Genomic DNA, 26634 nt, shown 5'->3' with positions numbered 1-26634 from the left:
AGGCAACCCTCACACGCAAGCTTCATATTTTTAATTAGTTGAGTCAACGCCGTCTTGAACTCGTGTAAAAACAGTGTATACACGTGCTGGACGTAAGTTTTTAAATTTATAATCGTGTTATAGTTGTGTTTTCAGTAGAAAATATAATTACAGCTGTGTCTTGTAAATATATCGTGCTTTATTTTCCAATTTGAACTTGGCAGCTTTTCGAATAATTTACAACGTTACCGTGTGTTCTTGTTGAATCCGCATGTTGCTGATAAATGACAATATAGAGATGTGCCGCTGTACTATAATTACGCGGTACTATATGTACAATAATTTACCTGGGTCCCTTTTGTGTGGAAGTGGGTCCCTCTTGAAAAAAATATTTGGTCCCCCTTTCCCCATAATGCACTGGGTGAATTTTTTCCTGCATGCCTCAGGTCTTTGTTCACCTGCTTATATCTCTTAGTTGAGACAGAGCCAAGGGCCATGTCCTGGGTAGGAGAAGGAGGTATCTTTGTGAATCGAATAGATAATTCATGGAACAGATGCAGTATGGTCCACCACGACTTTGGCGACTTCTTCCTCGCGATAAAAAAATGTTCTATCCAAAGGTTCATTTACTTTCATTGTCTACTAGTAGGAAAAGCCTCTGAGAATTGAAAATATGGAATTTAGCACATGTAATAAATCGAAAACAAATATACAGTTGATCCTGCTTATAACGTTCTCATTCAGAACATTTTTTCTACTTAGTAAAGATTTTTCAAAAAATGTGCATTCGCAATCTTGTGAAAACAAGGCAAATTTCTCCTGTATAGACGCTGTCTTTGAATGTTGGCAGATAGCAGTGAAAATACCACAATTTCCAGTATGTAAGGGGCCATTCAAGTACTACGTAAGCAGATTTTTAGCTATTTTTGACCACCTCCCCCCCCCCCTCCTTGTCAGCAAAATTTCATCAGCAGCTTACAATATTTCATATCTTCAAAAAGGGTTGTTGATGTCGTAAGCAACCTTCAAATCCCCCCCCCCCACCTCGATGCTGACGTAATACTTGAATGACCCCTAATCGAAGGGGAGAAAATCCACAGGGGAAATAGAAACTCAGAAATTTGAGAATTCTGTACAACAACCCGCGTGCATATCGATACTATACAGTATACGAAGTAATAAGACCACTTTTTCAAGATCGTGCGATGGTGATGGATTGTGAAAATAAGGAAATAAAAGAAGGTTGGAAAAGTTGGGGAGTTTTTTTTTCTCTATACTTTTTTCTTCTTGGAACTAGGAAAGAGCATGTCCTGCAGGATGCGTGAAACAAATTTTCCGAAATTCCGGGTATTTGATGCGCTACAATGGCATCAACAATAGTAGATGGAAAAATCTTAGGTTTCAGAGAAATTAGGGCTATGTGTGCCCCCACCCCCCTCAATATATAAGCAAAGGCTCTTAGGCAAAGAATCTGAGCGGTTCCATGATAATGATATTTTATGAAAATAATCATGGTTTGGGCTTAATAAGGCTTAATGTTTGATATCCCGCTTTTTGAGGGTGGGGAGCAGTACCATTTTAACGCATGGGCCTGCCCAGGAGCTTATAAACAAACCTTACATTACTAGATATATTATAAGGAATTCAATGCATCTCGTGATTGGTCGCAATGAGTGATGAACCATTGTGTCCCTCACAGTGAAATACTTCGCAGAGTTAAGTGGTGTTTTCCCTCTATCATTTTTTTTCACGTTTTTTATTCTTGTTTTAAATTTCATTGTGTCATTTAATTTTGTTGAATGGAGTGTTGCCACCATCTTTTGTAAATAAGATGGTAGAAAAGTAGGATACGACTTCTGTAATTCAAATAAAAAGTGGCTATCGAGTTATTTGGCAAAATTCTGTTTTGGCATGGATCTGAACACCCTCAGAATTCATTTATACATCAAAATCTCCCACGCACAGCTAAAGTCAGGCACACACAGGTATGAAACACTTCAGATGCCCCTATAATAAAATATACCAACACTCTCTGTTGACGATATTCTTAGTGACATTATATAATGGCATCGCACCCACATCTTTATCGAGTACTCCCCAATTCTTCAATCGGATAAAATAAATTACCCTTCCTAGTACACGATCCTGGAGGCATGACCTGTGTCTATTTGATGTATCAACTGTGCTAGGATTCTCAAGGGTGGTCTTATGGATGCTTATTTGAATTGTCAATATCAGTCACATCATTTCAACTTTTTCCCGGGGGGGGGGGGGAGAGAACATATACTGAGTATATGTATGTATATATTTCAAGTTTTTTGCCCATTCCTATTGTATTTTTTAAAGCTGCTCCCCTCCCGCAGTACAGATTACGAGCTTGGTCAATATTCAAATTAGATTTAAGTATTTAATGTTCCATATTATGTGTATGTTGGAATTGATTTAACTATAGTTGGAAGACTAGTTTTCACTGTTATTTTGCAAGTATGTGTTTGGTGTTTCAAATGTAATTTCGATTTCATCCATTTATTTATTCTTATTTTCCCCTTCAACAGGATGGAAAAAATGAAACCAAAAGCAAGTACATCGAGCAAGTTTGAGAAGAGTGTAAAGGAAAAGCTGGCTGATTTTGTTGATAGTGATACTGATGATGACTCTAGTGTTTATTCTGGTTTAGAAGATGATGAAGAAGAGACTAGCAGTTCTGAGGAGGAGGAAGAAGAAAACATGGATGTGAAAGATGAAAATGATAGCTCAGAAGTTGAAAATGAGGGTATAGAAAATGAAAATAGGAACTTGGAAGTTAAAAACAATGACTCGGAAAATGATGATGAAGAAGATGAAACTGAGGACTCAGAGGTTGAAAATGATGATGCAGAAGATGAAAATGAGGAGTCTGAAGTTGAAAATGATGACGCAGAAGATGAAAATGATGACTTGGAAGATGAATATCATAACATTCAAAGTTTTGGCACTGCAGATAACCTTGGGAATGCAAAGAATCGCCTAAAAGATGTATGTTATTTGTCTTAATGTATTTACATTAATCATTTTTCTTTATATTTGTTTCATTGCAATAGTTTGTCTTGATGTGCGCAGGCATTAGAGTTTTAGGACACCCTGTATAGTTCAGCTCTACCTTGGAACTCTACACATTTTGATTGAAACTCCTCAACTTATTTTCAGGAAAGCTATCTTGTGAAAGTTTTATTAGTCATGAGCAATGATTCTATTCATTCTTTTTTTTTTACAGCTTGGAAAATTAATTCTATTCTCTCTCTCTCATGGGTTTTGACTCTCATGAGTTCTAAAATAATCTATGAACAAATGTGATAGTGCTGTTTTATTAAACATATATTCGTTATATTTTCAAAACAAAGTTGATGATCCAATTTTTTTTATGGTTCATCTTTGATAATATTGGCACAATGTGCTGCTGTTATGAATATCCATGTCCATAAGTAAAGTAAAACTCTTGGAAATCTATAATATAACATTCTATTTTGTTGCCAAGTAAGTTTTCCACTTGGTGTTAACCAGGTCCCTGTGGTGGGACCAGTACTTACCAGTTTAAGAAAAACTTGCGGTTTTTACTGCCTTCACTGAAAGCCCTTCAGAGGGAAAAAAATTTCTGCCATCATTAAAAGACTTTATCTACTCATTCTTTGCTTTTCCTGAAGAAAATGCATAATTTTAAGTCACAATTTTGTCTTCCTTTTCAATTAAGACATACGTTTTCTGAACTTTTCTTATGGTTTATCAGTTATATGCGTTTCATATATATATATGCAATATCCTATTGCAGGACTTTAATCTCAGATGGCAGGTCTCCATGGCAAATAAATTTATATTGGCAATTGAAATTTTCTGTGTGATTACTAGCTCAGTGAAAAAAAATTGCACTTGGGTCCTATATATTATTGCACTCGGGTCCTAATATTTGGTTGGTACTTTGGTTTTTTTTGATTTGTCAAGCCCTGCCTTATTGGTGAATGAACAGTCTGGTAGTTTTTACAAGACTTGCAACAGTTAAAACTTTCCTGTGGAAAACCAACTATAAAGCTTTCATTAAACCATGAAGCTTTCTGTGCATGATTTTGTACAAATAGGGTAGCAAAAGAAAAAACCATTTCCGATGCATTATTTACTTTCTATTTGGAAATTTCTGACTAAAAATTATAATTCTTGTGGTTTTATCCATATTTTCTTTTACTGATGTATGGAAATGAAGCAGAAACTTATATATTTATGTATATACATTATCAATATCTATCTATCTATATATATATATATATATATATATATATATATATATAAAATTGATTTTCTGTCTGTCTGTCTGTGTGTGTGCGTGTGTGTGTGTATGTATGTATGTTCTCTATACATATCTACAATTTTAGATCGATTAGGCGAAAAACTGTCGGGCAACAATAGTTTTTGGGTCTCAACAATCACTTTCCGAATGTTTACTTTGGTTACCGTGGTTCCCTAGCAATGCGTTTCAGATGTGTATATGACTTTACAATGGTTTGTCACTTCTCTAATCCTGTTACTATATATTTATATAATAGTTTATGCCTTTGTAATGGTTTGCCACTTTTTCAATATTCCCAGTAATGAGGTTTTTTGAATGACGTCATAATCATCACCTGCATCGTTTTGAGGGTCAAGAAAAGGGTGACCCCCTCATAGAAATCAGTGTTAAAATTGTCGATTTTACTGTAGAAATGCGGAAATTTAGTGGGGGTTTCTGTCACATCAATAATTTAAAAAATTGTATAGAATTTTCAATTTTTGAAATATTGAGTTCGCTTAGAATACGATATACTTATATACGAAGCCCAGGAGATTGAATATGAAGTAATTAGCCGGACCTACTTTCGAGTTGGGTATCCATGCAATAACATTGATTTCACCCTTTTATTTATATCTTCTTAAGCATGAAAATTAATGTTTCTGTATTGTCTTTTGATATTCAACTGCACAAATTCATGTAATTTAGGATGTTTTAAAATTAATTATGGGCCCGTAAAGTACATCAAAGAAATTCCACAAGTTCAGGGGAGGGGATCAAAATACCTAGCACCCCTTAAAAAAGGAGGAAGAAATCGTTTCTTTAAATCTAGATTTGTTTCTTTCATGAGTCGCCAGGAAGTCGCCATATTAGTTAACTTGAACACAGTTTGCATGTCCCTCAAAGAAAGAGGAAGGTATCACTTGATGCAAAAATTCTCATTGAAGAAAACCCGGGCAGCGCCGGGTATTATAGCTAGTTATACATATAATTTCTTCATGGTTTATCCTCTTCTCTGGTAGCCAGCTATAGAGATCCAACTGTATTCATATATCATAACACTATCTAATAATGATAAATTATTGATTAAACATATTAATCCTTATAAATGAATTAAAAACAGTTCCCCTATGTTGACATGCTATGTGTATTTACCATGTTTTTGCCAGTAAATACCTAGTTTTTACCATGCCCAGGTAAAAACCCAATCTTGGTGTTGACCACTTATAAGTACACACAATATTCAAAAAAATTTTTGCAAATTAAGCTTCATCAAGAAAATTTTAGTCTTCATTTTTTAAAATGTATATACTTCAATCTTTTCAGAAAGAGACTGGACTGAAAAGTGACATGACTGAATCCAAACCGGAACAAACAGATGAATATGAGTTTGACTCATCAGATGAAGAAGTATTCAATTCTTATGTTCAATTTTAGCTAATATGTGTTCAAATTATATTGATTGCAATTAATGTCAGCTCTCTCTCTCTCTCACATCACAGCTTCGTGTTCTTAAGTTATGTATTAAATTATTATATTTTATAATATTTATATATATGATATATATAAAATATTATATTAAATATTAAAACATATAGTTAAATATTAAATGTAAAATGAAGATTTTTTTGTACCTTATTTTCTCAGTTTAGTCACCAAAAAAAAAAAAAAAAAAAACACCGGTAGTGAATCACATGATGTATAACAAAAAATAAAAAGTTCTAAAAGTAAATGTCAACCAAAAAATAAAATAAAAAAATTCTTAGGGAACTTCTTTACCTGCTAATAAATGAAATATAGTTAGCAATGACATTTGTTAAAAATTTGTGGTGGAAAAAAAATTAAATTCAACCATGTTAAGAGATGGGCAAATCCAATGAGACATTTGCCTGCTTCAGCATTTAACTTGATATCTACACTTGACAATTGCAACATGTTCTACCTATATTTTGGTAGCTCATTTTCAACTTGGACAAACGCTGATACTCTCAATTGTATTTTTCTTTCTTTATTATTTGTGTTTCTCGCTCCTTTTTCGTCAAGTTTATAAAGGACAACAGATTTCTCATTTGTCTCTTTTGCTAGAGCACGAAATGCACTCTCAAAGCAAAGTCTTTAGATGAAACATTACTGCAGCTTGATGTTGCGACCAAGAAATTTGAATTTTTTTATTTTTTATTTTTATCCTCTCTAATATATGATCAAACCTTGCTTCTTGTTAGCTAATGCCAGGAGGAAATGCATTTTTGCACATTTTCCAACACTGATAAAAACCAAACATGTGGAAAATATGCTTTTCAGAAATAATAGGTGTTTCTAAACTGAAACATATGGTAAGGTGAAAACAATTTTCAATTATATATTCATACCTGCCAACTGTTATGATTTTAGCAAGTTAATATTATTACATGCTTTTGCTTCTAAAAATATGATTTTTTACCGAATTGGTAATATTGATGTTTCCCTGCTTATGTCGTAATCTGATTGGTGTTAGAATCATCGATAGTCTGTTGGTCGACATTATTCCACGGAACCTAGCCAAAAAATTCCAGTGCTGTGACAAACTGAAATACCACTGGGAGTTTTTGCAGCAGTTTTACTGGTGTGGCTTATGCGCCAAAACGATGTCTCAAGCCGCCTCTGCATTGGACAGTATACTGAGTGATGCACCAATCTTTCAGCATCCATTTGATGAATCAATCGTTTTCTGAAATTTGCATACCATCCGAATTTTCTAAATGAACTTGTGCGAAAAATTGAGTTCATAACTCATGCATTTTCGACAGATTTACAACAATAAACCATTATTTTTTCTATATTTGAGTATCGTCAAAATTTCACCATGTCTGAAATATAGAACTACTTCTTATTGTTTATTTACTAAGGTTGAGAGTTTTCAAGATTTTTGGAAATTTTCAACAAAAAATAATGCACTTGATTCCAGTGCGATATTTTTCTATTGTATAAAGTTCTATTAATATCAATCATTCAGGTGACTGAAATGTTAAATTTTGAGTTATGAATATTGGATGGTTTTTAACATTTCAGCATTCATTTATTGGATTTTTATTTATTTTTTGATGTTTTCACGTGATCAGGGGACTGTGTGTCACAGTGAGTGAAATCATATTTCATTTTAGATAAAACAGTAGTGCAAAAATGTCAAAAGATGGATGAGAACAAATTTTTACTGATCTGTTGTCTTCCTGAGAATGTTTTTTTTTAAGCCAACCATATATATTCTCACACAGTAATTACTTTTTCTGATTATAATTATGATTTCTTCCTAATAAATTTTAGTATGAGGTACCCCCCACCCCCCTTATCCTCCCCGCTGTAAATTGGAAAACGGGCCACGTTATGCTTTTTCAGGGATAGAGTATGATTTTTCTTCTGAGGTTGGCAGGTCTGTACATTTGTCACGAAAAAAGCCAGGAGAAAGACATTTCATAAAATCACTCGTCTATTTTTTCCCAAATAAATCTGATTTGTGAATTAATTTAAGATTCTAAAAGGAGGTTCTCTCTCTCTCTAAAGGTGGTTCAAGTGATGGGTACATTTTCCCTTAATATTCTCAGCACAAAATTTGATGGGTGGCAACTGGTGTTGTAGGATTTGAATCAATGTTTTCCAAAAGTCATGAATGGAAGAAAAACAGCTGGGGAAAATTTTCATTTGTCTATAAACTATTGATAAAATTTAGAATTATAATAAAAATGAAATGTCAGAGTTTATTGCTCCTAAAAATATATATTGGAAAGAAAATAATATACAATTGACACTCGTTATAATGACTCAACGTTATATCGACCATTTCATTGCAATGGCCAGTAGTAAGTCTAATATGTTTTCATAGAACAACTATCATATATGTTTTACTTTCGAAATAACGACCCTCCTAATATTACATCTGTTTCCAACGGGATGAAGGGGGTTGTTATATTGAGCATCAAATGTAGTTTGGTTTTAGGATAAGTTATTTTAAAATTTCAAAAATGAGCTGGGGACATCCATAAGAAAGACATTTCTTTAACAAATGGAAATTTGTTCAAGAAAATTTTAAAAATCTATTTGTGAAAAAATTAAAAACAGAGTGACGATTTTAAGAAACAAATATAAATAAAAGATTGCAAAAAAAAGTTTTGCGTCAAATATACAGTATTTAATGTAAACTGCTGGCGACACAATTTAGGCCAATTTCGTGAGAATCACCCATATATATACACATCATGGCTGATCTCCATGACTGCTGCAGCTACCATGCAGATTTTTGGTCTATTTGACGTTCTGTTCAGGGTTGTGTTTGGATATATTGGCGTTTCAGATGGGAGTTCCAGGTGTCATAACCTGTATTTTTTTCATTAGTGTTTAATATATAGTGCTGAGTCATGTTGGAATGAAATTTTGTTATATTCATGGGTGGCAAAAATACTTTTTCAAATTAATGGGAATAAAAATTAACTTAAAAAAGTTTGGTTTACTTTTTTTTCCTCTGTAAAAACAATTCTTCTTACTGCCTCAAATACACCATCGCAGACTGCACTTTGAGAATGTAAATACTAAAATTCTTGTTTAAGTATAATTTAATTAAACCTTGCCAGTAATTTGTAAAATTGCAATTATTCATGTTTAAACAATCTGTAAGGTGATTTCAACTGAAATTTAAAAAAATGCATTGGGAAAAAAAATCCTCCTTTTTATTTGTTCATTACAAACTTACTGTGATTGTAATACAACTACATCGGACAATTTGTTTTTTCTTCTCCCCGTATATGTGTTTTTTTATTATTATTATGAAATATATGTAGCTATAATTTTATCTAATCATATTAAAGGCCCTTGCATTCCTGTCTCATGCTTTGAATTTTTTTCCAGGATATTCGAAACACTGTTGGAAACATCCCAATGAATTGGTATGATGAATATCCACACATTGGATACAATCTCATGGGAGAAAAAATTTTGAAGCCAAAGAAAGATGATGAAATTGATGATTTTCTGAAGAAAATTGATGATCCGAATTATTGGTTAGTTTCTTATCATTTAAGTATATTTGCAATGAATCTGTATATGGCTAAACCCACTACTAAAGTCATGGGGAAGCTTTGTTGAAAAATTAGCTATGTCGTATCATATTTTTATTATAATAAATATCAAATCCCATTGATTTATAAGGATATAATGAAGTAATGAATACCCATGAGAGACACACTAGATTTCTTTTCTCTAATTTTCTACTGCTTCACTCCAGTGGGATTGATTGCTTCTCTTGAAAGTTCAGAGCATTACAATTTCAGAAAAGGAAATATATTTAAAAAAATTTGCAATCTTGTTTTTAATTTGCAATCTTGTTTTTAATTAGCAATCTCAAAGGTAAACATTTCAAGGGGGGAAAAGTTCATACACAAATCGTTAAGGCTATATACTTTCAATGTAAAATTTATTGTTAGTGTTTATTTGTGGTCAATTTTGGTGTTTTTTCATAGTCATCATCAGAACTTGATAATATTTCACCAATAACATCATAAATTTTATTTTATATCATTTTCCTATCTTCTTTTGTTAGCAAATGGTTACAAAAAGTGAAATATTTGATTTAAATACACTTTTCTCATATTCATAACTCAGATTTTTTTTTTCATAACAACTTTCAGAAAGTATGTTTATATTTCCAAATGCACTCAAAAGTCTTAGTTTTTAGCAATTTTGAGTAGTTTTTGGGTGCTTACAATAACATGAGGTACTTCCTCCTCCTAACCAGAACATGGCCCGCCCTGTCTCAACATAGAAATACATGAGGTACTGACCATTACAATATCAAATTCTCATATATTTAAGAATTTGTTATTAATTTACTGCCCACTTTACTTTTTCTGTTTTTAAATTTATCAGGATCCTACTAACCGAGAACAATCCAAGCTGCATCACCTATCTTTAATATCAATATTGTTTTTGAGCTATCTCATAGAATCTTAATTGTTAAAAAGAAAGAAAAACAGCTCAAATTACTATTGTAGCATTGCCGTCATTGGTAGCTGATAATAATTTTATGCTCGTACCATACATAATTGTATAATCCAATTGTAATTTCACAACTGTCAAGCTCAACCTGTGCAGCCTATGTGCAGACATAATACATAACAATTTATGTATTATGTCTAATGCTACTTGAATTGCTAAATTAAAATTTTTGAAAATTCCTTCAAAATATCAATTTTTTTTTTTGTATGCAGGCGAACAGTTATTGACAAGATGACTGGGCAGAAGGTTGTTTTAAGTGATGAAGATGTTAACATCATAAAGAGAATTCAAGGGGGTAGTTATCCCTCTGACAGAGATATATATCAGGTATTATATCAATTTATAAATACGTCACAATTCTGCTGTTACCGATTCTTTGATCATACCCATTGTTAATTTTGGAATTGTTACATTAAATGCTTGAAATAATAATGATTATAATCTTTCTAATGATCTTTTTTAGTTCTCTTATAAATAAATTTTATATTTATGGTTCTTTCAGCCATTTGAGGACTTTTTCACATATGAAGTGATGAAACATCCCTTGAGCAACAGACCTGAACACAAAAGGAGTTTCATACCATCTCTAAATGAAAAACAAAAGGTATATATTTAATTTTCATACCTAATCTTTATTTTCCCATTCCTATTGCCTAGCTGTAATATAAAAAATAAATCACTTTTTATCATCAGGTTGGGAGGCTGGTTCATGCGATAAAGATGGGATGGTTGAAACCCAGAGCTCCAAAAGCGAAGGAAGACAAGAACAACTTTTATATGCTGTGGGACAAAGATGCAGTAATATATTTTTAATATTTTTAAAATATGTAGATTTACCATTACTTAATTTGGTCATTAATTCACAATTGTCTAAACAATCAGGCTGTGTGTGTTATTGCAGTTACTGTAGCTTTGAATTGCTAGAAATATTTTTATTAATATATTTGAACTTTTACCGTTTTCATTTTGCAGCCATCTACATCAAAACGAATGCAGCATCATATAGCTGCTCCTAAAATGAAACTCCCTGGCCATGAAGAATCATATAACCCACCACCAGAATATTTGTTTACAGAAGAAGAAGTAAGATTATTTGTTCATGTTCATCACTGTGCTTACTCTGTTCCATCAAGATGATTTTTTCTTCCTTCAAAATGGTCGTGTCCAACCAATTGCAGTGAATAATCCAATCTTGTGATAGTAGAAAACATTTGAAGTTCACGCAAACAGTATTAAAAATATTTGTATTATAAGGCTTGATTAATTGAAAGAAGAAAAATGGACCAGCAAAATTTTCGGGAGTCCACATATTTTTTCCAAGAAAAATAAAACGAAATAATGTTTCTTTTAATTTTTCCAGGAGGTACACCCTTTTTCATGTTAGCAGTATTTCATCAGTCATATAAGTTCTGGAAATTTTTTGGTCTCTGACTACAATTTACTAATTACTCATTGTAAAATATAGGCATCTGTACCAATTTTTGTTGCCATGCTTACCTGGCACTTTTCAAGCCTTGCTATTTATATTATGTTAATTTATTTTAGAGGTTGGGTGTTGAATCATGAAGATTCTTTGTCTAACAATCTGTTCTCTCGCTTTTTTTCTGTTTTTTCCTTCTTTTTTTTTTTTTTTTTCAAAAAGGAGGAGAAATGGAAATCACAAGAGCCAGAGGAGAGGAAAATCAATTTCATTCCAAAAACGTATTCCTGTTTGCGACTTGTTCCATCGTATCAAAATTTCATTCAAGAGCGATTTGAAAGGTGCTTAGATCTGTATCTTTGTCCGAGACAGAGGAAAATGAGGGTAAGATTTTCATATTGCTTTTGGTTTAAAAATCTGGTATCTACAACTAATGATGTTCATAATGCTAATATTGAAATTCTTAACTTGTTTGAATGGTTAGATCTGTGGTACTCAAAATATTGTTTTTCTTTTTGTCCAGGTTTTTGATTTCTCCAGGTTTAATTTGATTGATTAAATTTTAAAAAATTTAGTAAGACCCCCCCCCCACCCTCAGTAATTCAGCTGTGCACCCTACGGTGCCACATCGCACAGTTTGAAAACCACTAGATTACTGCATTTATTGTAATCTGATGCACATATTAATCCCTTTACTGCAAAAATTTACCTGGTTTTTCCAGTGTTGTAACAAATTCTCTCAGACACCCCTATAAACAGGCTTAATTTGGAGGGTGGGTGTTTGATTCAAGTAAATGTGGTATTTCTGGAAGGAATAACCAAATAAATATTCTTATATAGAGAATCTTGATAACTTGACATCTTAAAAATATCAATTAACATGTCGACTTGAGCGGATGTCAAGTTAGTGAGGTTTAATTTCATCTCACTCCCAATTTTGAAACATCATTTATGTCATACACATGTACTTATATGTACAGTTAAACAGTTCCATTCCATCACTACAAATTAGCAAAAAAAATTATGTGCAATTTTCCGCAAAAAATATCTGAATTATATTGAATTACTGCGAAAAAGCATAAGTGTATATATATTATATAAAATATATATATTTGTGAAAATCTTATTTGCAAATGAGCAGCGCATTTATTTTGTATAAATTGACAGTGAAGAATTGTTAAAATATGTGAGAGGAATTTTATGAAAATTTATTCACATTGGCCAATCCACGGGTAATTTTGAATAATTAGTTGTGGTAGCACAGTGTGAATCGTAGTTGACTGAAGCAGGGTTTAGCTATTTTGTGTCGAGTTAAAGAGCCTTCTCCTCATTGAATTTACTTCTATGCCAGCCATGAGAAAAATATATGTTGACTTATCCGCATCTCGAGTTATCCAGGTTCTATAGGGGAGTTATATAATTTTTATAATACATTTAATGTTTCTTCAATCAAATTATAAGAATTGTAATTTTAGTTATCTAATCTGGAGAAATACCTCTGGAATTTTAAATTTTACATGATTATTGAAAATTGATTAATGTTTGTTAGAAATAAAATACGTCATTCAATGAAATATAGTCTTTTCCTTTTTTTTTCTGTTTTATAGGCAAATGTTGATCCAAATGATTTGATACCAAAATTACCAAAACCAAGAGATTTGCATCCTTTCCCAACTGTGCAGGCTTTGGTATGTTATTCGAAGTTGTGTTCCTTTTATTGTTTCGATTTCTGTATATCCCCCTCCCCATGTAGATTGGCTCAAACTACAATGTTTATTATACTATAAGAACATCTATTAATGATAGAATTATAGACTAGATATTGAATATTTTAAACTCAGTTATACTCCAAGTGTCAGACAAGTATTTATTGAAAAGTATTTCCTGAATCATAAACACCAATTCTCTCTGTGTATTTGAATTGTGTTCTATCACTCACATTATTTTTATTCCTCCTTCACATTCTTAAATTCTTTCTTTCAAACTGAGCAGAACTGTGGTTTATCACCATAGGGGATTTGCTACCAAATAAGTTGTGCCAGAATTGTGCATGTGTACCTGACAGTATTAGTGCATATCTAGTGTTGCACATGTGTTTTAGTGCTGTCATCAATATTAGACAATGGGTAAAGTGTAATGATTGAACATAGCTGCCAAGTCTTCCAGATTTTCAGGGAGGCTCCAGAATTCCTACTCCATCTCCCAGACTCCAAAAAATTCATATATCTCCAGAATTTTGACTGTTATGAAAGTCCCTAATTTTGCAGGGGGGAGGGGTTTATTCCCTAAGAATTTACTTGGAAAAGCTTTTGTTTTTTTTTTTATCCCCGAAATGATGTCACGGCCTTGGTGTAAATTGTAGCCATTGCATCAAATCACAAAAAAAAAGTTTCATTTTCGGGGAAGACAAAATTTGCCAATCAGTCAGTGACAATTCTTCCTTTTGACATCTAAAATTAACGAGATGGCTTTTATCTGCTTTGAGTATGTGTCCTGTATGGTGTATGTATGTCCTGTTCTGGGCCTGATGGTGATTTTTTCTAAGCAAAATTTGATTTGGGAGTAGTAATGGCAGGTAATTTGAGCTACTGATTGATGAATTGGTGCTAATTGGCAATGACTTGCAGAATGTTGGTTTTTGAATAAGAAAAAATCCCTACAATTTTACTTTTATTGATGAAAAATACCTGAATTGTTTTTAAAAATGCCTTTTATGTTCATTTTTGTGTGGAATTTGGATCCGTGCAAAAATCTCTCTAACTCTCATTCTTCAAAGTTCGCAGCTATGACTGAATATCTATACCGTTGTAGGTCTGTTGTTCTCTGTAGACATTTCAACTGGTATACTGGCTTGCATTCATGCCTCAAAGTTGGGAACCACAGAAAACAAACTTCAGTCAACCACCACTGTTCCATTGGTGGGGTTCAAACCCTGTTCCACACAATGTGAATCCATCACTATGATCATACAACTGCACAGTAGCAGCCTGCCATTGAGCTGTATGTGGAGAGACTATTTTTTTAAATGGGTGATTTGCTCACATTCATCTCCTTGAAGTTGGAAGACATTATAAATATAGAACAGTTCACTCACAAAACAAACTGAAATTTGTTTTTAACTTCTTTCTTTTATATTTCAAGCATCCATGACAAATATTTAATTCTTTTACAAACAAAGGAAATTCAATTTTAATGTTTTGTTACATTATACTTTGTTTTTCATCTTAGGTTTACACTGGCCACACCAACATGGTACGCTGCATATGTGTTGAACCACTAGGGCAGTTCCTGGCATCTGGTATGAAATCATGCTTATTTTGGCAGAATTAATGAAATTACTGATTTGTTTACAGTGATTACTTTGGTAATAAAGTCTATTCAAAAATTTGTTCAAAAGTTCAATATAGTCACTAAATCTTAGCATATATATGTTTTAACAGGTAGTGATGATGAAACTATCAAAGTATGGGAAGTTCTAACTGGCAGATGTCTTTGCACTTTCCAGGCTGGAGCAATTATTTCAGGTCTTGCCTGGTGTCCGAATGAATCAGTTTGTCTGCTTTTAGCTGCTGTGTAAGTTGGTGCAATAAATAGTAAACTATTTAATACTAATACTTTGAAACCCTGTGGGTGTCCATATCACTTGAATATGATAACAAATGGTAATGTTGACCAAAGGAAGGATTTTTCTTTTAAAAAATCCTCTTCAAGTTACCCAAAAGTGACAAAAAAAATTTTTTTTATATACTATAGGACCTCCCACATCTGGACAGATACATAATCCAGACACTTCAACAACTTTTTTGGCGGGGTACTTGTGATGTTTTTCCTTTACCCAAATTCTATTTTGGCTTTTTCTAATACATTGGTAATTTTGTTCCGTTTTTGTGTCACTTAATGTTGGTATCCACTGCTATTTTTGGGCTTCTGGGAAATGGTGAGGACAACTTTGTGCCTCAATGAATTTGATGTCAGAAAGTCAGCTTTGATCAAAAGAACTTTTCTTTCTTCATCTCATTTCTCTGCACTTTACAGCAAACTTTTGCTCCAACCCCACAGCAGAATATACTGAAATCTGCGACATACGTTGCAGAACGATCAGTGCTGCTGCAGAATAATCTGGAAGAATTTAAGTGTAGAAAATACTATAATTGAAATTTTTCCCACAAAACATTTCCTGTTAGTCATGGGCTCATTGCAGAACAATGCACAACATTCTGGTTTGGGGGCTCCAAAAACAGCTCCATTTGTTTTTTTCTGTGATTATTTAAGTGCATTTCTGAACGCCATGAAATGTTATGTGGTAAGTACAAGCTGCAAATGATTCATAATGCTTTTAGTTTTTGTGAGAAAGTTGAAAAGGCTTAGAAGGTAAATGGAATAAAAGTACAAATATTATGGGGAGAACATATAATTCGAAAATCTACCATTTGTATGATCTTCAGAAACAAAAAAAGAAATGTTTTTCAGGTTTTTTCTCAGATTCGAGAAATGACTACAAAAAATATTCAAATAATTTTTTTCAGTGGTTAATGGTATGTAAATTAGAAACGATTTTAATTAAATTATTTGTTACTGTATGCATATGTATTGCTTTAATAATTAACTGATTATTAATATTTTAACTACTACCACTATACTATTCAGAAAAGACTATGGGCATGTTCTGTCTGCACCATCTATAGCTACATCAAGCTACAAATAGTGCTGGATCTGTTAATTCCTTGAACTGCTCTGGAATAGAGAGGGATCAGCATAACCACAGTTTTGTTTGTCAGTTTCTCAGTCATTCTGAATAAAACACACATAAATAAACAAGCTATACAAAAAGGTCTGCTTGTTTTGAATAAATGTGATGAAATCCATACCCCTTGTTCACACATTGATGTGTATCTGCTTTTAACATAAATAATGTAATCAGCATTTCGCACTCCTTGTCCAGCAGGTAGCGTGGCAATCAGATCAGAGCCAGAATAATTATAAACATCTAATTTCTGTAAATGGTCTTCAGGAATCTGTAACATTCAGAGGTTTGAAAATCAAAAAATTTAAATAATAATAAAATTCATAATTTATAAAAAAAATAATTCTGTTGTTCAAAGCATGTTCCTTCATTTTTTTTTTTTGGTGGGGAGGGGGGGGGGTTAGTTCAAGAATAAAAACCATCAGTTGTCAAAGAGATTGTGTCTTTAGGAAAGACCATGTACTGTAGGTGAATGAGGACATGACATTTAAGAACTAGTGGAAAAACATGACCAAAGTTGATCACAGACAAACTGATGGATCTCCATTACATGCAACAGCAAAAGATTTATGGATGGGATTTTGCCTCAGGAGGACAAAGAAAGAAATGGGAGGGGGGGGGACCTCTAGGTTCAAATGAGATTAGAGGGACCAAAAAATCCAGGACCATAAAAATGTCTATGTTACTCTGACCGACGCTTACAGCCATGTTCTTAAACCTTTACCATCTGCAGTTCCCTTGCCACAGTAAACGTTAATTTGTAGCTGCCCAGAATAATCTAATAAAGAACGCTAAACAGGTAGACCACACATCAATATCAACAGTTTGCCTCTGATGAAAGTTGGTGACGCTCTGGAAGCTGCGACATGCACTTTAAAAACCATTGACTTGTAGTATATGGGTTCTAATGTTTTATTTCAACCTATGTGAATGCCATTAATATTTGCTATATGTGTTAATAATTTTTATTTTAATTATTATTAAATTTTTAAATCTGTCCTATCTTTGCTTACCATAGGTTGAGATACGTTATTTTGAGTGGCTTTCGCTTATTAAACTCAAGTATTTATCATGTATTGGTTATGACAAATATCTGATGTGGGAAATGTTTTTCACATTCCTGTGAACTTTATTATTTCTGGGCTCGACTTTACTATCATTCCGGTGATTTGAACTAAAAGAAAAATAAAGCAACGAATAATAAGGAAAATGAAAATATTAATGCCAAGATTTGTATGCATTTCTTCATCCGAAAAGAAAAGAGAAAATTGAATTGCAATAAACCTATTGTGAGATGTAATTAAACCAATTTTTAAACACACTTAATGTGTATAATGTAAAAATAAGCATATCTACTATCAGTTTTTGGAATTATTGGGAGAGTTATATAAATGTATTTATATAGTTAAATTTTGATGCTGCTGAAATGAATATGTTCCATGTGGTTCAATAATTTCATTATCTGATTACAGTGGCCAAGAGCTTCTGCTAATAAATCCCAGTGTTGGTGATAAAGTTGTCATCAGCAATACTGATGTGTTTTTCCGACAGCTAGAAGTTCAGAACTCTGAACAAATAGGTAAATGAACTCATTATTACAGGTAGACCTTGTTGGATTACCTTTAAATTTTTGAAAGAAATTTCCCAACATTGTTGGTGGCTTTCATTTCTTTATTTTTTATTATTTTTGTAAAGATATACAGTGGATAAAGCCAGATGAGAAGCAGTGGTTCAGTGGGATCAGGTTCATTATAAAACATCCAAAAAATGTTCGCCAAGTGACATGGCATGCCAAAGGAGACTACTTTGCATCAGTGATGACTGATACTGATAAAACCACGAGTAGAGACATAGTTATTCATTGCTTGTCCAAAAATGCCTCACAGGTAAGTGTGAAATGTGAGATTTGCATTATTATATCTCGCATGACCAAAGTTATTTGCATTTGTGATTCAAATTGCTCTTCTGATATTTTTCAGCTTCCATTCAAAAGATTGACTAGTAAAGTGCAGAGCATTTGCTTCCATCCATTGAAGCCTGTATTCTTTGTTGCTACTCAGAAGTTTATTCGCATATATAATTTGCTGAAGCAGGAATTAATAAAGAAGCTAGCAGGAAGCTGTAAATGGATATCAAGTATTGCAGTTCACCCTATGGGTCAGTATAATGACTTTTGTAGTTCTTTACATTTTTTGCACATGTTTGCATGACAAAACATTGAAATTTTTCCAATACTGTTCTAATGTCTGATTTATTACTGTTTTTTACTTATAAACATCTAAATGTTGCCATAAGTTTCTGTCCCTATCATTTGTGTTTTGTCTTGAATGAGAATAAAAGTGGCTTGCGAACCCGAACCTGTCTGTTGGCTATGAAAACTAGTTTCAAAAAGTTTACGCTGGGAAAATGTGGTAAATCTATTAAAAACTCTGGTAGTTACAGCATTCTATGCCAAAGATTGCTAGAAAACATGAAAAAAACAAAGAACATCTTTACCAGAGTCAATCATCTTCTATAGGGCATACGCTGTAATGACATCAACCAAGAATTTTTCCTCATAATCAGTGATCCCACAAATCTTCTAACTTGAAAGATCTCTCGTCATCCTGAATCACAGACCTTTATCATGTATTCAGCACTGGCAGTGGTCCATTGTGGTCACAAACTTTCTTATTTGTATCTAATATTTCATTATTAAGGGACTAGAACCTTTGATTGTATCTTTAAGCCACCTCTGTACAATGTTCTTTTAATGACAATCAGATGATCAATGTGATATTTTTCTGCCTTAAGTTGTATATTTTGCTATTTTTGTTTTCATGAATGTGGGTTCTGGATGTTCAGTAAAACAGAATTACATAAGAATTAATTCTGTTTTGCCTTTTTCATCCTCTGATTCTTGCTGTTAAAAAAAATATACATATTGATAATTCGGATAGATTAGGATATTTTGCCTTTGGTGCATATTTAATACAGTATAAGCAATAAATAAATGGCACAATTTAAACACACATTCATATTTTCAAAACTATTTTACATAATATAATCAGTGATGCATGAAAATAAAGAAGAGCATTCCAAGTTTTTTTTCCAGTTGCAAATGTTCAATGTGTGAACTTTTTGAAGCATGATCACTACTTTTCACCAAACACCAACTCTGGCCATATTGCAATTTACTTACATTAATTAGATGAGCTGGAAATGAAGGTGCTATCTATCGGTGGTTGCCTCAAGTTCATTAAGGAAAATATCTTATCTATATCCTCTCTCGGGTTTGAACCTAGGACTATGATGGCAACATTCATGGTAGTAGACGAGCATCTTATCACCACACCACTTGGGTAACATGGCCAGCATTTGATCTGTAATCTAGTTCATTGCGCACATTTTGCAGTTATAGTCATTGATTTAAAAATATAAAAAAATAGCTCAAAATGCAGCACTGTTGCATTTTTAAAGTCCATTAAGTGTTTCAACAATGGCGGTTTATAAACAATTGACAAAAACACTCACTAGACTTAAAAAATATAAGTCCTTCATTTTGAGTGATTTTTTTAAACCATTGCCTGTGTTAAAACTGCAAAATGTGCGGAATGAACTAAATTATAGTTTAGTTGCTGGTTGTGTAACAAAAGGTTCACATTTGTAACTGTAAAAAAAAAAAACTTTCAAATTTGAAATTCTCTTTGTTTTTATGTATTACTGATTATATTATGTGCAATAGTTTTGAAATTATTAATTTTTAAAATTGTGCCATTCATTTATATTCATTTATGCTAACCCTGTATATTCTTTAAACCCCTGTGCTCATTTGTGTTAACAGATGTGCGGGATTTATGTTTGGCTCAAAGATAGACGAATAATCTGAAGTAAAGGTTCTCAATGTTTTTTTTTTTATTCCACAGATCTCTTTTGTCGATAAAATGTGGTATTAGGCTACATACCCCTTTTTCAGACGAACGTTGTATAGCCTATATAATATAAAAATTATTTAATCGCTTTCTCACCTGAGCTCATGGACTTCTCGAAAGCTTCTCAAGAACCCCTATCACTTGTAGAGAATCAACTTTTAAATTTAATTAATATAATTCAGTTTTAATTGCAATTTTTTTTCAGGTGATAACATTATTGTCGGGAGTTATGACTGTAAGTTGAACTGGTTTGATGTGGACCTCTCAGCAAAGCCATACAAAGTTCTGAGGTATAATTTGCTTCCAGATTTTTTTTTATTTTCTCTTATTTCCCTTATGACTTAAAATATATTTTTCCATATCTAAATTTTACATTGTTCTAGATATAAAATATTTCACATGAAAGAAATCAAAAGTTGGTGAAAAAATTCCTCTCGCACATAAATTACAGCATTTAGGGGATGGGAGATTGATTTAAAAAAAAAGTTGTTAGGCTATACAAGCTGAAAGGAACCAAAAATACATTCGTGAATTTGTGTATGCTACCAGTCTCATCCATGAAAATGAATTTATAATTTGCTGATTGTTTATATAAATACAGTAAAGTCGTATCTTTAATCTTGTAAAAAGCTGAAATCTGTCTTCAATGGAAAAAAAAATTGTAGTCCCGTGATTTCAATGCCAAAGTACACATTAAATAACCTGGATTAAATGGAACCTGTCTAACATGGAAATGGAAAGAAAATTGTACCTTTTAACGGAAAATTTCACGCAAACAATGTGAGTGTTTGGCAACCAAAGGATCATTCAAAACGTTAAAGTGCTTCACCGAAATTTTTATGCAATCTATGCTTGTCGATGCAAGTTCTAAATCATCTGCAGCCACAAAAAACCGTTTCTGTACTTGATGCTGTGGTTTTGATAAGCCATATGTAGTAAGGCAGTTGCTTTCTGAAATGTAACATTTTTCAGAAAAGCAGGCTATTCTACAGAAGAAATCAGTCTGATGGCCATATTCACAGAGTTTAACTACAAGTTAAAGGATTAGGGATCGAAATGGATGACAGACAATGGAAACGCTGTCTGTAAATATGGGCATAACAGTTGAATTTCCAAATTATATGCGAGACTCACAAAATTGTATGCAAGCTGTGTGCATTCCATGATCGATCTCAAGGCTGAGTAGGACCAGAATTAATTAGAGAGGCAAAAACACCTTTATGAAATCATTGAATTTTACAAGGTAGGGGCGGCAAAATCATCTTGCTGTTTCCCTAACAAAATTTGTAGTTACTTCCCTGATACTGAGAATTCCATAAACATAGACGATAATGTGCGAACTGAACCTGATGCGAGACAGACACTGACACCCTAATTGAACATTTTTGTGAAGAAGTTAAAAAGAACATAAATGTTATTTTAAAAGAAAAACAGTGTAGATTGGAATTTTATATAGATGCTGTCAAAACCTGAATAGAGTATTTAGTAATTATGGACTAATTATTTATTTTATTTTATTTTTAAATAATTTACTTTATCTTCAATTAATTAATTTTTATTTTATTTCAATCACACAAGATTGTTACATTATTTTACGTGTTATATCAGTTGAACGTTTCTTAAGCGGAAACCTGTGTTCAATGAAAAAAAAATCTTGGTCTCTTGGGATTCCGTTGAAGACAGGTTTTACTGTATTTTATTTTCAATTCATTCTAAATAATGAATGGGAATTTCCTTTCTTAATTGAACTTTCTGTACAACAATTTGATTCTTTGATAGACAGTAGGTGATGCAGGTTGCTCAATAATCTAATTTAAAGTTACTTGAAATATTGATGCTTTGAGGTTTTAAAATGTACAATAAAACCCCTCTTAACGGACACCCCTCTTTTATAGCCAAATATAAATTTCCCCTTGTATAATAAATATATCATTTCAAACCCCTGATTAATGGTCACCCCTCTTTTATGGACAAATTTTTTTTGTCCACTTTTATTTATTTTATAAATTGTATTTATTTTTGGCATCCTCATCACAATGACAACCCTCTGATTCGAGTAAATCATAACTGGTTCTAACCAATGAACAGGCAAATAAATCACCATTCTTGCCATAATGGGATGCCTTCGACAGTTTTAGGTGATGTCCTTGGAAGCCCTGAAACTTCGAGAATCACTGCCTTAATGTATGACTGTATCAGTATTCAAATTTATTGTAATCTGATTTTTTTCTTTAAAGGTATCACAAAAAAGCTATTCGCCATGTAGATTTCCACAAAAGATACCCTCTGTTCGCTTCTTCTTCTGATGATGGATCAGTAATAGTATCTCATGGGATGGTTTACAGGTAATTAATATTTGTGTGCTTTTGTATTTGACCTTTTCATTTGATTTATGAATAAAATGTCATAAAAAGTTTAACTTTTGTAAAAATTATATATCAAACAGAAAATAACAAAAGAATGTCATTACTCATCAAATTTTATTACTTGTAACATTAAAAATGTCAAATAGAAGTTATATTCAGTCATATAAGTTACGGGAGAGATGATCATGTAAAACTATGGTCCAGACTTTTTTGATGTAATGGAACATATGTACCTTATATCTTGAAAATTTATTGGGTCAGTTAAGGATGCAGGGAAGGTAATTTCAACCAGGAGAGGGGAAGAATGTATTTGATGGAATCCTAAGGCTGGGATTACACTATAAAAGTTTGATAAACTCCCTTTTATAAAACTTGGAAAATCCAACCAATAAAGCTCATAGATTACATTTGTGCAAATGCAATAGATAATCTTAATGGTTGAATTTTTCAAATTTTAAAAAAGAACCTTTAAAAAACATTTATAGTGTAATCCTGCCTAATTTCAATTGCGAAAGATGTTTTGCACTGGTGAAAAGTTTGTCTCTAGCTGCCCTTGCTCTCTACAGCGTCATGGATCCAGTTCTATGCAAAATGTATGTTATGGTATGATTGGTATCTTGTTCAATTTTTAATGCGGTCAAACCTCTCTTTCTCGAAACGTCATACCTCGAAAAAGAAAAACATTGCAATTACTGTACTAAATCAATGCATTTTCACCTCTGTCTCAAAGTTTGTTTTTTTTTTAAACTTTATTTCAAAGGTAAAACCATAATGCTAATGAAAAGATACCACAAAATTCCTTTTGTTGTGTTTTTTTTCTGAAAGAGAAAATTCAACTGCCTTTGTGGAGAAACGAACCCACATCCTTTCCCTTTCTGGGTGAACAGCGTAGACTTCAAAGGCAACAAATCTCTCAATCTTTCCTTGGAGCTCATGTGCACTCCCCGCAAAGGCAGTTGAATTTTCTCTCTTTCCAAAAATTCATCTTCGCAACAGCTAGTTAAAACCTTCATATGGTAGCAGAGAGTCATGTCATCTTTTTCTTTTTTTTTTTGCATTATAAAAAAATCCCTACTTTTGGGGAAAAAATTATTCCCAAAGAATTTACTCTGGAAAAATACTTCCTTTTTTATCCCATGTAAATTGTAGCCATCAAATTGCATCAAATAACAAAAAAATGCTTAATTTTTGGGGAAGGGGGAAAGAGAAAAATTTGCCAAATAGTAATAGTCAGTGTCAGTTCATTCTTTCAGCATTCAAAATTGGGGTGAGAGAACTTGTATCTACTTTAACCATATGCCCCATTGCATCTGGATGTCCTGTTTTAGGCCCGATGGTGATTTTTTGTTGGGAGATCTGATTTGAGAGTAGAAATGCAAGGTAATTTAACCTAATTATTGGCAACTGTGCTAATCAGTGATGGCTTGGGCAGTGTCACGTTTTTGAATAAGGGAAAATTCCCTATAATTTTACTTTTATTCATTAAAAATTCCCACATTGTTTTTCATAAATCCCTTTTATATTCATTTTTGTTTTGAATTTATATTCTCATGAAAATCTCCCTAATTCTCATTCTCCAAAGTAGACAGCTGTGTCAAGAGCATAGATGCACAAAGCTGATAAGCATATTGAGGTTTGACATTGAACAGAACAAATGGGTTGTGTGTCACAGACAGACTAAGGATTGCAATGCCACAGCAATGAATCAGATCTGATGGTTCACTCAAATTCCAACAGTTCTCAGAACGATACTGAAGATGGAATTTTAGAGCATTGGGAGACAACAATTATTTAAAAAAAACCACTTGAATCTTGAATTTTCATTTTCCATTTTTCTGGAAATTGGCAGTTCGCTACAAAACAAATTATTGCTGAATGTATGGCAGACTCGGGTAAAGAAAATACAGCAGAAGATGATCCACAGGAATTAGAAAAAAGTGAAAGTAAAGAATGCTGAACATGCTGTAGAAATGTTGTATCATTTTCTGAGCAAACTGAGAGACTATAGAAACAACATTAAAATTAAAAGCAAAAAAAATTAAATTTTATTCTTCATTAAAAATAGAAATTGATAGCTTATGTGTGGAAATGATTAAAATTTACGCTTTGTGAATTAAAATTGGAATCTCACACCTTCAGGAGAAAAAAAATCCAAGTGCTTTCATGAACAAAAAACTTTTTTCCTTATTAATAAAACAGAGGTTCCCAATCGGAAGCATTGGTCGTTAAAACGTTTAGTAAAATTTTGTATTTTAGTTTTTGTCAATCAAAAGTTTTGCAATTTTTTCCTTTCTTATGCAAAAACTCTTATCTAAATTTTTTTTCAGTCTCATCAATTTCAAGCTAAAAAAGTTTGACTGTATCAGAACATGATATAAAAGTTTAAATAAAACATTTACAATGCAGATAGAGTAAAAATGCTCTGTAATTTATTACCTGGCTGCAAAAAAATTAAAATGGCTTATAATGAGAAGTCTGTTCTAACGATCTAACAGTGATCATTATAAAAGAAAAATTTGTTTTATTTTTCATGTGGAAGCAAAGTTTAATTTATTTTTTGAATTTGTATGATTTCAATTTAGTTTTCATATTTAAGGGTGGAAAAAAGTTTTCAAAGACTAAAGCTTATCAAATATAATGGTGTTCAGTAGAACCTGGATAACTTGACATTTATTATTCTAATGGTTGGCACAATATTAAATTCAATGAGAAGAAACCTGTAATTCAGCAATAAGTTGGCTAAACCCTGCATAAGTCGACTACGTTGTGTTATCACAATTAATTTTTTGAAATCGCTCATGCATTAGCCAGTTCAGAAATTTTTACAACATTGCTCTGATATATTTCAAGAATTGTTCGTTTCATTGTTATTTTTCTCAATTGTTGGTCGGAAATAGTTTTCCGCACTTTGGAGGGAGGGTAGGGTCACACTTTCCACTTTTTGGAACTTGAAAACTCCACCCACTGACAAGGTTTAATTATAGGATGTTTGTTTTGTTGATTGTTGGATGTTTGATTATAGATCGGAATGATCTGGGAGATGTGGAAAGACAAAAAAAATATGATTTGTTAATCAGCTGCTACTACTTAACCGTACATGTGCATCGTACACATTGCTTTGCTGAATTTCAAATGAATTGGTGCATGCTGGAATGTGTGTGTACATGTTGTAAACCTAACGTGAAGTTAGGTTTAAATTTTTTTTTCTTCTTCTATTACTGCCAAAAATCTGATTTTTAGCAAACTATTAACTCAATTATACAGAGTATTTTTGCTCAACAGGTTAAAACATGTTTTTTACTATAATATCTCAGATTACCACATGTTGAGCAGAAAAGTTCATCACTCACAATAAAATATTATAAATGAAAATAACATTATGGTTATTATTGTACATGGCCACATTTTTTTTATTCCTCTTTCAAATGATACCAAACATGCATAGATCGTGAATTAATATAATAGATTAAAAAATTAAGGTATACAGTTGACCGCTGTGATGTACTGAGTACGTATGACGAAGGCATACAATCATGCATATAGGGTAGGTATGACAGCGGTGAGGGGTTAAATAAAACGATACATATAAATTATTTAGTAAGTTTTCTCAAATTTGATTTTTTATTGTTTTTTTTTTTTTGTTTAGCGACCTCATGCAGAATCCTCTGATTGTTCCTGTGAAGGTTCTCAGAGGCCATAAAAGTGTGAATGAACTGAGTGTGTTAGACTGTTGCTTCCACCCTATGCGTCCATGGATTTTTACATCTGGAGCTGATTCGACAGTCAGATTGTATTCTTGAATTTATTTGTGTTTGGAAATCTTTTACAGAAATTGTCATCTTGTAAATATTTGCTATGCTCTATGAAAATAAAATTTCATTGAATTTTTTCTTCAACAA

General features: G+C 32.5%; 1 protein-coding gene across 1 annotated transcript; it reads left to right on the top strand.

Annotated features, from left to right (window-relative positions):
• Positions 1–8: 8 nt before the first annotated feature.
• Positions 9–26634, top strand: LOC149082853 (ribosome biogenesis protein bop1-A). The gene is made up of 18 exons (XM_089236007.1): positions 9–92; positions 2535–2994; positions 5600–5683; positions 9149–9300; positions 10507–10621; positions 10797–10898; positions 10988–11092; positions 11267–11377; positions 11937–12098; positions 13322–13402; positions 14943–15012; positions 15155–15287; positions 17931–18037; positions 18154–18344; positions 18438–18615; positions 20575–20659; positions 22607–22714; positions 26382–26634. Exons 2-18 carry the CDS (start codon positions 2536–2538, stop codon positions 26533–26535), a joined length of 2397 nt encoding a protein of 798 aa, XP_089092133.1. The 5' UTR covers positions 9–92; position 2535; the 3' UTR covers positions 26536–26634.

Source organism: Pholcus phalangioides, unplaced genomic scaffold, assembly GCF_987345545.1.
Source record: "Pholcus phalangioides strain wild (caught in Gottingen) unplaced genomic scaffold, Ppha-v1.0 ptg000009l_1, whole genome shotgun sequence".
NCBI lineage: Eukaryota > Metazoa > Arthropoda > Arachnida > Araneae > Pholcidae > Pholcus > Pholcus phalangioides.
This window is presented reverse-complemented; position numbering and strand designations above follow the sequence as displayed.